The sequence below is a fragment of the Thunnus albacares genome, chromosome 8, assembly GCF_914725855.1.
Source record: "Thunnus albacares chromosome 8, fThuAlb1.1, whole genome shotgun sequence".
Taxonomy (NCBI): Eukaryota; Metazoa; Chordata; class Actinopteri; order Scombriformes; family Scombridae; genus Thunnus; species Thunnus albacares.
Window position 1 is genome coordinate 11,567,295 of NC_058113.1, and position 12,112 is coordinate 11,579,406.

General features: G+C 39.7%; 1 protein-coding gene across 7 annotated transcripts in view; it reads left to right on the plus strand.

Annotated features, from left to right (window-relative positions):
- Window positions 1–12,112, plus strand: part of LOC122986830 (CUB and sushi domain-containing protein 3-like) — a 235,381-nt gene that overhangs the window by 200,631 nt on the left and 22,638 nt on the right. For all 7 annotated transcript variants that reach the window (XM_044358248.1, XM_044358249.1, XM_044358251.1 and 4 more), the window contains 3 exons: window positions 4,357–4,530; window positions 4,930–5,003; window positions 6,473–6,584. In XM_044358248.1, coding sequence (XP_044214183.1) covers window positions 4,357–4,530; window positions 4,930–5,003; window positions 6,473–6,584 — 360 coding nt within the window. The remainder of the gene's footprint in view (window positions 1–4,356; window positions 4,531–4,929; window positions 5,004–6,472; window positions 6,585–12,112) is intronic.

A 12,112-nucleotide genomic window follows, 5' to 3' on the forward strand; every position in this document is an offset into this window, starting at 1 on the left:
TGTCATCAGGATCATTCTTGCATTATAACAGTCAGACAGATATAACATATCAAGAAGAATAATGACGTGTGTTTGTTTCTCTTGAAATGTTAGTTTGGATTAAATGGAATATGCTGCCACTAAAGAATATTCATGCACATAGCACTCCTAGTGCTGGAAGATGTGTTGCTGTTTTTTCTTTTTTCTTTTTTTTTTTTGACTGCTGCTGCACTAAAAGCATCTCCACTTCAACATGTGAATGTAAGCAGTCCTTTTGTTTTGACTCATGTAGTGCATTTTGCATCACATTAATTGATTATTGCAGCACTCTTGTGCGGGGGAGTCTCTGCTATCAGATGTAGGTTTATTGGCTGCATGTATCAATCGTGCAAACAGTAACTACATTGTGCTGACTGCAGACTTAAGGTAAGAGGTGATGAAATGGATGGAAATAAGATGGTTTGCAGTAGTTTAGTGTCACATGTTGGATCATAACAGAAACCTGTCTGAGACCGCTGGGCCCATTTAAAAAGAATTACATTCAATTCTAAGCTCTTTTGGAATTGATACTAACAACAGAATTTGGTGCTTGTGGCCGTAGTCAGTCAGTTGAACATGGTCCCATTTGGGTGTTTAGCATCTGAGATTTAGCTGATGTGACCATGCAGCTCGAAGCATGGCACCCTACGCAGCCATTTGCTCTTCTAAATGGCCACATTGCAGTCGTTTACTTTTATTTATGTGAGTCATCATGCAGACTGCAATCTGATTTATATCCTGCTTAACTATAAGGGATTGTATCTGTGTGTTATAACTAGAAATCTGCTTTAGTACTGTTAAATGACCAACTGCCTGTTTTTATTGAGGTGCACTGGTATCCCTACATTCTGGTCCTGAGCTGTTGTGATGAGTGAAACATGTCATCTGGTCATAAAATGGATAAGGTTCGAGTTGGTAAATGTACCATGTCTACTTGCTGTCTCCTGCAATTATGATGAACAGTGTCATCCCTCAATACGCTACAATCATTTTTCCACATCAGCACCCCCAAAACAGCCTCCTGCAGCTTTGTGAGCATGTAACCTTTATGTTCCATGATGTACCATCAGTGTTTAATATGTCTCGCCAGAGAATTATTTTTGATGTAGTAATTATATTTAATAGCTCCATTACTCATGACATAGAATGCAGGTTGCAATGCTAGTGCAAAATTGACACAAATTGAAAGCCATCTACTATAAATATCATTCAATGTGATTGTCATGGCCTTCAGACAGTCATAGTAAAGCCTAATGGACGCCAGTAGGGACGGACTTGAATTCAACGTGCTTCCATAATTTCCACAATATATATACATCACTTACTTGCTGTGTTGAGTTGATTGAAGGTCTAGGTTTGGGTTGCATTGCAGCAGGGTGAATGAATGAATAAGAGCACATACAAGTGTGCAGTGCGTTAAGCTTGTAACAGAACAAACTAAATAAAATAGTTGCGTACATGCATCAAACCCACACGTGAATTCAAAGTATTCCAAAAAAAAAGTAGACTTTTGTTCAATGTCAAATTAAAATGAAACAAAAGCTTTTAACTTGCTTGCGAGCAGTTGAAAAACTATTTCTTCTCCGCATCCTCATGTCACACACCTCTGTCTGTTTCTATTGAACAGACATGCAGTGATTGCGCCATTTTAACTCAAACAGCGACGCCTTGTAGTCTTTTTAACAAAAACAAAAAATGGCTCCTACAGTGATCTATAACCAACCTTGTTAAAGCTAGCCTCCTGTTACAGTAATCTAAAGTGGGCGCAAGTCTGTGAGGTTTACTAAGGCAAATAAATGAGTCTGGAAAACGGGAATAATGGGAAAGAAAAGGCTGATCATATTTGGTGTAGAAAAGCTATTATCTATGCATTAAAATGTCAGCACAGCACCATCAACAGCAGTCAACAGCAGTATATTTGTCATGAAGCAGCTGGAAAAGCACACAGACTAATAGCGTTTTTGTATATGTGCATGATATGAAACTATAAAGAAATACTCCAAGCATTAGACAATATATCACATTATCTTGTAGACTGAGGATATTTTTCATTTCCCAACAAAATTATAAACTTAGCACCATGAGCTTCAGGATCACGCACGTCTAATGCAAATTCAACCTGATGAGTTTATTCATTTTAGTTTGGTGCATAAAAATTTTGAAGCCTCCGTCTTGCTGTTTATTAGACACAGACTGTAGAAGCTTTGCACTGCCGTAGACTTTAGAAATATAATTGCAATTCATACTCAGCACTTTTAGTCAAAATGCAGCTCGACAGTACTGCAAATGACGCTGTGACTGTGCATTTTCTTAAAAATCTGCCCTTCTGTATGCATGTGCAGCCAAATCATGTTCTCTATCATAACACATGGGAAACAGAGAGCAGGCAGCAACATTCTGTCTCTGAGATGTTAGTTCATGCGTCTGCAGGGATGAGACTGTGATCCCAACTTTGAATCTGGCCTCTGCATACTGATTACTTCAAAGCATTGATAATTCATCAAGGAAGGGAAGAGGCTGTAAGAGAGAGAGTGAGAAAAAGTTTCAGTAGTCTCTCTCTCTTTCTCGCTCTTGCTCATCCACCTACACACACACACACATACATACAGAGGCACATTAAATATGCTGAGCTTGGTTTGGCCCAGGGCCATTTCTCTTATATATCCATAAAACAGTACATTATTTCCCTGCGGCTTGAAGCTTATGACTGATGTGCATGTCACCTGTTTGGCCTGTATTGTCAACCCTCCAAAAAAAATGCCATCTGAATACTAAGGCTTACAAAACCATTTGAGGAGTGACAAGAATCATTTTCACATCCAGCCAGACATTTGCATCTTTATTTGTTGTCATATCAAACATGGTCAACTGTTGAGTACTAGGGGGGGAGGTTAAAGCTCACAAGGCATCATTTTCAGAGGAGACCTACAGTATAGGCAAACATATTTTCTAGGAGAAGATATGTCTCTGAATACAAGGATTTGTTTCTGAGATAACACTATTTACAGTAATGGCTTTAGTCAGCCGTTCCTGCATGGGCTGGATTCTAATCTCCTCTTTTTCTAGATATCTATTATGTCAGGAGTTGGCTGTGGGAAGCCCTTGTTGGTTCCTGACTTCCAGGAAGAGAGCAAGTGAGAACTTATCTCTGTCTCCAGACCTCCACACAGCAGCACATGTCAGGTCTGGAGAAGCAGCCTGCCTTATTATTGGCTTGATCCCGTAGTGCTCTGGCTGCGTGACTGAATGCTGTGACTCCCGTTCTCGGCTGTGCTCTCTAACACACTGAGCATTTCTCAACCCCCTACAGCTAACAAGTAACATTCACTGATCAGTATGGTTATAGTGGAGGAATGTACTGTATATAAGCAGTAAAGATGGATGGAAAGATACATTAGCAGACTGTAAAATGGCTGACTTCTCTTCCCATCAAAACCACTCAGCCTAAATTATTTCAGTCAATTTGATTAGATGTCTATAAGCAATAAATTGAAGAAGCAGCAGTGATAATCCAATGGGCTTCATTTGCTGAGGCGGTAGCTACAGTCCCATTAAAATAGCGATATCACACAAGTGGATTGGAGAGCAACAGCAGCTGCAGATGGTTCCAGTTGTGTTAACCTCAAGGCCCTGTCAAAGAAATTAATATTTCACTTGCTAATTATTTTGATCTAAAATTGAGTGCCATGACCGCCCTCACTCCTTCTTTGCTGCCAAGATGAATATTCACATACCTGCTGTAAGCACTCACTAGCAATTTTGATTATTGGAAATAAAAAATGATCAGACAGAGCAATTCATCCTAAAATGAGGACGTCAATGCATCTGCCTACATGCAATAAAAAATGGCTAAAGGAAATATGTGCAAAAAGCATAATGTCAATGCAATTTGAATAATTCAGTCCATGAAGACTTTCCAAATCATATAGAAAGACAATCTTTTTACCGTCAGATACTCATGACATAATAAAAAGCCCATCGAAAACAGCGATGCTCATGCAGCAGTGGGAAGCATTGCAGACACTCCTCATCACAGTCTGATCTTGTATGGGTACAGCAGCAGCCCACACAGCTTATTATTTCTGAATTAGATGCTGAATACTCTGGTGAATGCCGCATTCAGATGACTAGCTGCTGCAGTGTTAAGAGGGTAAAAACATGAATGTTAGAATTGTAAAAATGGGGCAGAGCAATAGGGCAACAGCACTGAAATGAATCAGAGGGAAAGTGCAACAGCACAGTGAGGTATATTGTAGCATGAACACTTGCAGGAAAATTCCTAACATCTGCGTCGGGTTTATCGGCCGTCAGCTTATCACACATTTTTTGCCTTTCCAGCCAAGTTCTGTGGAGACCCTGGTATGCCTGCCAAAGGACGGAGAGAAGGGCGCAGTTTCATCTTCAAGTCAGAGGTGACATTTAACTGCAATGCCCCCTATGTGCTAGTGGGATCAACAACACGTATGTGCCAGGAGGGTGGCACCTGGAGTGGATCTCAACCTCGGTGTATAGGTACTGAATATTAGCTTGAACCCTGTACCTCAATTCTGCAGAAAAAAATGTGTCTGTTTCAGGCTGTGGTGGAAAGTTTTGTGATTTGCCATGCAGTCATGTCATTCCTCACTAAATTATGTTATCACAAGATCTGAACAATGTGTCTTAATTTGAATTCAGTTTCACTAATGATTAAAACTCTTAGAAGTCTATATCTACAGTACTTTTAGAAGCCAAGGAATTCATATTCAAAGAGACTAGAGATGACAAGGTAATTCTGCTCATGTTACCACGCCACTTCTCTCTGGTACATTGTACACCAAAGAGAAATTGCTTCATCATTATCGATGATTGCCCCTCTGTCACAGCCTCTCCTGCAATATCTCTGCTCAGCATGACAATGATTTCTTGTTACAGAGCCCATGAGGACCACCTGTGAAAATCCAGGGACACCTGAGCATGGCTTCATGAATTACACAACAGGCTTTAAGGTAAAATGAGCAGAAACTGCAATGGGATACATTGTGTAAATATATTGTGTTATGTACTTGTCCCTAAAACTGCATTTCAAACAGCATGGCAAACTCTGAGCTGACCTGCATTATACAGGAAGGTGTTTGTAATGTTTTTTTTTGTTTTTTTGTTTTTATCATATTCTGATCTCCACATGTAGGCAACATAATAGTAGAAACACATTTCAATACGACACAGTCCATTACAACACCAACACTAACTTCTGCCTCAAAATTAAGCTTCATAAAGATAGGATTTATTTGATCCCAATAGATTTTTACAAATAAAGACATGTAACATAAAAAGATACATTGGGTACTGATCTAGCACAACATATATAATTTCATATGGGCAATACTATAATGTACTACACTCTACATAATACTACATAATGTGCTATGCTTCACTAAGCTTAATTCAGCTCAACAGCCAATCACCCAGTGCTCAATATTTAAGCAGCCTGAACAGCTTGTACCTGTGAGAGTGGTAGATGAGTGTGAACAAGAAGTACCAAATCAAAGCACCATTCAAAACTCACAGCTTTACTGTGGTACTGGTACTTAGTTCTCTTTCAAATGGGCAGTTTCCAATGCATGTTCCAGGTAGCATCATCAGTTATTCCTTTAGATGATGTTATGAGGGTGCAAGGAGGAAGCTGTGAAGCCTGTACGTATCCCATCCCAGGTGGCTGCACAGAAGAAAACCAAGTGGATTTCATCACTCCACTCCGTCTGTATAAAGACATGGTGCATATCTAGATCTGTGATAATGTGCACTGTAAAACGAGCAACGCTAACGTGCATCACAGTCGACAGAATTGATATCCTGACCATTGGTGTGTGCTCAGCAGCTCCCTTGAGATATTTCTAGCCAGTGTATTTCATTTTATTTCCTCCCTGATGCTTTTAGAGTGTCACTTACAAGTTAAGCGCAAACAATTTCTCCATAACATTCAGCAGAGTATCTGATATAAGATTTGTCCCAAATGAAAGCGGAAACAGCTTATTATTTGGATCACTGCTTTTAATGGCTGTAGTTGTGCATTTTTCTGCATTACCGAATAACTTCACCAATGACTTGACACCAGCGAATGAGAAAATCCTGTGTCGATACTGGCTTTAAACAGTCAACTGGGATGGTGGCTGAAAATAAAAGTAATTTATGAAGAAAAGAGAAAACATTTTGGCTCTGTATTTTTTAACCGAAGAGTCAGCTCCCTCACTTTCTAATGTCTGTCTATATCAGTTTAGAACACAAACATGGGCCATCGCCTTTAGGAATAGTCTCCATCTGCCTCCACACACTACAGATAATCATTAAAAAAGGAGAAAAAACTTTAGTGTGCAGTATTTTTTCCAAGCTCTTCAGATTTGATGCAGGGAGCCTATTGGCATTTGCATCAGTGTATTGACTGTCTCCACTTTGTGTGCTGTCTGTTCGTGGCCAGGTGGGCAGCAGAGTAGACTTCCAGTGCCAACAGGGACACATACTGCAGGGCTCCACCACACGGCTCTGTTTGCCTGATCTCACCTGGACGGGTGTCCAGCCTACCTGTATCTGTGAGTAGTAGTTCTCCACGCTCCCTCAGTATATCTTTATATCACTCTCCTTGTCTTTTGTTTTTCACAACCCCTCCTGGCATCTTGTCACCATTTATCCGCATTGCTGGCTGCTCAACCCACACTCCTCCTCTGTCGATGCCTCCTTCCAGTACTACTTCTCTCATTTGTTCACTCCTGCCATAACCCCCAGCAGTCCGCAGCTAACGGCTCAATCAACCTGCCATCCCAGTTACTCTGAGAGTGAGGTGTTGACCGTGATTACTGTCACTCTGTTTGAACTGCCTGGACTATCGACCAACACCAAACGAGGGCTGTGCAGTTTAGCTCCGTTGCCTTGCCGAGCCAACTGCTTCTCAAAGTTGTGATGTTATCCGGTATCTCACTGGAATCCCTTTCAGCATCTTTCATTGAAATATTCACAATTCAAATCTTACTATAGTCTGCATTTTACTATGGACTGCAAGTGTAAACACTTGAGCTGTGTGATGATAAGGGGTTTCAAATGATATTTCGTAATCTTGATTTCATAATTACCCCAAGATTTAACACCCATTTGAATTTCCCAGAGACATTTGTGCTGAGGAAGAAGAAACATTGTAATACCTATCCTTCATTCTTTGCCTGATCTTCTCTGCAGCCCGGCTTTATGTATGTATGTATGTGTGTGTGTGTGTGTGTGTGTGTGTGTGTGTGTGTGTGTGTGTGTGTGTGTGTGTGTGTGTGTGTGTGTGTGTGTGTGTGTGTGTGTGTGTGTGTGTGTGTGTGTGGGTTGGTAGTCTATGTGAATCCCTGAATATGAGTGTGCTGTCTTTGTGTTGTTCATACACTCAGTTGCCAGTTCATTAGGTATACCTAACTAATGTAGTTAATACAACAGCCCTGCAATAATCCTACCTTCATTAGGGTTATCCTTATAATGCTTCTGTTGAGACTGTTTTACAGAGGTATTGATTCAACTTAATGGTCATTTTGGAAGCTACAGTTTGGTGGGCTGTTGAATTATATTGCGTTATTCTGGGATTTAAATGAAGTGCATATTGTACATATGAATTTCTGTGGGTACATGTCACTTTGGAAAAGGCACCAAACATGAGAATGGCTAAACAGGTTGGCTCATCTATTCAAATACTTTCCAAAATGCTGTCTCTATACAGTATCCTATATATGGTAAATGGTAAATGGACTGCATTTATATGCGCCTTTCTGGTCTTCTGATCACTGAAAGCGCTTTACACTACATGCCAACATTCACCCATTCACACACACATTCATACACCTTGGCACCTTGCATGGCAGCCTCTGCCATGCAAGGTGCCAACCTGCTCATCAGGAGGAGTTTCTAATGCTCATTCACACACACACACACACTGATGGCAAAGCCTTCTGGAGCAATTTGGGGTTCAGTATCTTGCCCAAAGAGCCTTTGACACCTGCTCTACCTCTGAGCCACAGCCGCCGTCGGCTATAGTTTGCACTCTTTGTAAAACAAATGATATAATTTACTGCACATTTTTACAATGAAACACAACGTTTCACAATAGAATACAACAACAAATAATTCACTATTGCCTCACCATCTCTGCCATGGCCTTATTGTCATTCATTTATTTTCTAATTCAAATTTCCCTAAACTGCCCATTTTTATAGATGACAGCAAAAAAGAATCCAAAAACTACTAAAGTCTAGACTTCTGTGAGCTGACAGCTCCTCAGCCTGTCCTGCTCCACCCGTATGTTCAGACTGTTGACCCCGTCATCCGGCTCGCTAATGAATGATTCAGGAAGGTGCGCATCACTCGGCTCCTTCATGACAAATATTGCCAGCATTGGGACAGGTCGCCTAAAATAAAAGATTATCCAGTGCTTAAGTTTAAGTCAAAAGGATTGTAGGTTAAAGCTCCATCAAACTGCTGCTTACATATTTCTTTGTAGCCATAACATTGACATCCTCTCTCTGAAAAAAGTCTGACAGCTGTGTCAGGTGGGGAAGAATATCCGCTTGCAGATGAATGGCTGTTACAAAGCGGAACAGTGCATGTACAAGCCAAATTCTTTGAGAGGTTTAACAACAGCTTGTGATAGAGACACTTTGTCTTAGAGCTATTAGGGACAAAAATGAAGTACCAATATGCATGATAATTCAACAACAGTGGAAGATGCACCTCTAAACAAGACGATAAACCTCTCAGCTTTGAAATTAAATTTTCCTAAAGTCACTTTCCTGTTGTCGAACACCAGTTCTCTTGATTCGCCTCTGAGGACTGATGCGTAGTAATGCAACTTGCATTATTATGGAAATTCATGTGCAGATTCTACAAGTGCTGTTTGGAAGGCCTTAATTTATTACACTTTATCAGCAGCATCTTAGCATGCTGCTGCCGAGCAGTGGATAACACAAGCTGAGGCCATGAGTCAGTCAGTTGCTAAGCAAATCCATTCTGTACCCCTAAATGGTCATGATTGGAAGTGTAGAGTTTGGGTTAATACATGCCACATTGTAACTACTGTCAAAAATGGCACATAAGAGCCCCAACATCTGGTTGATTATTATGTAGGATTTAGGCTATGTGTCTTTTAACCAACTTGTATGTTTTTCATGTATAAAACATTTTAGATTTTCATTTAATGAATACTTGTGGTTTTATTAAGTACACTTAATGTTTATGGCTGAAATTTGTGATGCCAGTTCATACTGAACTCTCTCATGATTTTATTTGGTCACTGTGAATATTCTTATACTGGAAGTTGTATATTGACCTCCAGTGATTGGCCTTTGAAGGTTTCTCTCTTCAACCTTTTTGGATCTGCAAAACATCCCAACAGACAAATCTACTCTCATAGTAGTAAACATACATAAAAAACATAAAATAACATATATTTTAAACCATTTTTGTGTAACCTAGATGTATTTTGTAAAGCCAGACGCTGAAATGGCAGTCCAGCGGCCTACCTGGATTTCTCTCAGAAGCGTAATGTTTTGAGGCTTTTACTGTAGCTTTCCTGACTTGCTCTGTTCAGCATGTGCACTTTCTTTGCCAGGTTTGCTGAGGTTGCAGCGTTTCAGGAGCTGCTCTCTGGCTCTGGTCCATCATCTCTGGTGGCTCGAAAAAATGTATTGATTTTCCTCTGCCCTCATCCTGTCATTGTTACCGCTCAAATTAAAATGGAGAAACGTATCTCAGACAGTCACCAGATTCTATGACCCCATACTTTTATGAATAATACATTTGAATTATCGAATGTATTAAACAGGCAACTTAAGGAATGTTTACCTTAATGCTACCTGAACATTGCTGAAGTGAAGCTAAATGAACCTATTTGTATGTTTGTCACACTCATATCCTTAAAATGAAGTGAACCTATGCTCCAACATATTGGCTTGCCAGAAACATCCAGTTGATGTTATACATTCACATCATACTGCAGACTCTATTTTCAGACTGTTGCTAACTTGACATTTGCAGGTCTGGTGTTTGAATATATCATTATTTGTGCAACAATGAAACTCTCCTCATTTTGCAGATCTGCACGTAAATCATGTCACATTATGTTACTGTATGACTCACTTTGGCAATAGGTATTAGCAGCATAACTGATCACCCCTTTTAACAATATGCAACATTCAATTGTGCTTCCATATAACTGAATTATTACAAGTTTTTTTACTTTATTACTGTGTAATTTAGAATATAGTAATTACATTATTTGAGATCCAAAAACATAATCCAATTCATTTTCAGTGTGTTGATGTATAACCTATTTTTTTAATTCATTTTACACACATACAGACCCAGTGGGCTGTCTGGGCTATAATACATGGGGGGGAAACTGTGTTATGTACATATATTTGAGTATTTGAGTGCTTTTGTATGGGTGTGACACTCTGTGTTGACCCCTCGGTCAAAACAGAGTCATAAATCCTCTGAAATACCTTTCTGTATGATTAAATGGTCTTCTGTTACTGTGAAGCCACTTAAATGGATTTAAAAACCAATCTTATACTGCTGGCTAAAGAGAAAAAAGTTGGAGGGATTATCAACACAATAGATGTAATCAGTGCAATGGACATAAGTCAGAATTTAATATCACTGGACTGTAATCATGTTAACTTTCTATCAGTTTAATGTTTTAGTTTAAATGTACACACCCCAAACTTCTCTCCAGCTCACTTTAATCAACAGTGAAATTTTGAGATTTTAGGATGCCATTGAGCATTATAACAAGAAGTTCATCTTTAAAGTACCTATATGCTGTGAAGCAACCAAACTAATCATTTTAATATCAAAACAAGTCAAGTGAATTTTATTTGTATAGCTCAATATCACAAATTGGCCTCAGGGGGCTTTACAATTTGTACAGAAGTACAGCATCCTCTGTCCTTAGGCCCTCGATTCAAATAAGGAAAAACTCCGTAAAAAAAACCCTTTGACAGGGAAAAAAATAGAAGAAACTTCAAGATGGACAGACGGTAGATGTTGTGTTTACAGAATAGAACACAAATTACAGAAAACCTGCACGCTGACCTGCCCCTCTTCACTTTGTAGAGTGAGGAATACTAACAATACTGCGCGAAAAAAGAGCTACGAGAAAAACATTGTAACAGTTCAAAAGTGCAAAAGTTAACTTTGTCCTCTTAAGTGTGGTCTGCTAGTGAAGTTTGTAGATGGCCAACCTTTTTGGCTCACACAGAAATCCATCAGCAGGGCTGTCTCTGTGTGTCTGCCTCTATCTGTCTCAGTCTGTCGATGTCCCTAACTAATGCACTCCGTCTCTATCAGAGATACCAACTTTGAACTAAGAACATTACATGTTGTTGTGTGACAGAAAAAGTGAAAGTGTCTTTTGAGGCCTTGTGTAATCTCAAGAGTAAAGCCCGCTGTGCCGCTTGAAGTGTAAATAAACATGGCACTGTCAACAGAACTTGATGAGGGATATGACATGTCTTTGATACAACAATTCATCTGCCTTGTAAGTGTCTTCAGTGTTCATGGTCTACAAACTCTACAACCACCCTGGACATGTGCTGACAGTTTGTCATTTTAAATGGGTTACATAGACTTGTGCTCAGACAGCGGGAGGGGAGTTTATTTAATTATTTGTATCTATTTATTTATTTAGGTCTCCAGACTTTTCTTCTACAGCTTATAAGGCTTTTTGCGTCTTTCTTGCAGTGTTGTCCAATATGACATCAGATTTTGAATTGAACAAGCTCTGGGTGGCACATACAGATGATTAACACTTTTTTTTAATCAGCCTCTCTGGATCTACAGTATACTGAATTGTTTAAGGCTCTGTGTAACTGTTTTACTTTCTAAAGATATGCATACACATATACAATATTACCAGCTCAAACACCAACAAGAGTAATTTCCTGCATTCTCGTCTCGTCTTTCATTGAGCCCAGAAACTGGGTTTCATCCCAGCATCCCTTCCACAACCTATTGCCACTAATGTCATTAAGATGCCATGAAGGACCGATTTCGTACTGTGACTCACTTGCAGCTGTCTCCCATTTGACAGCTGGCA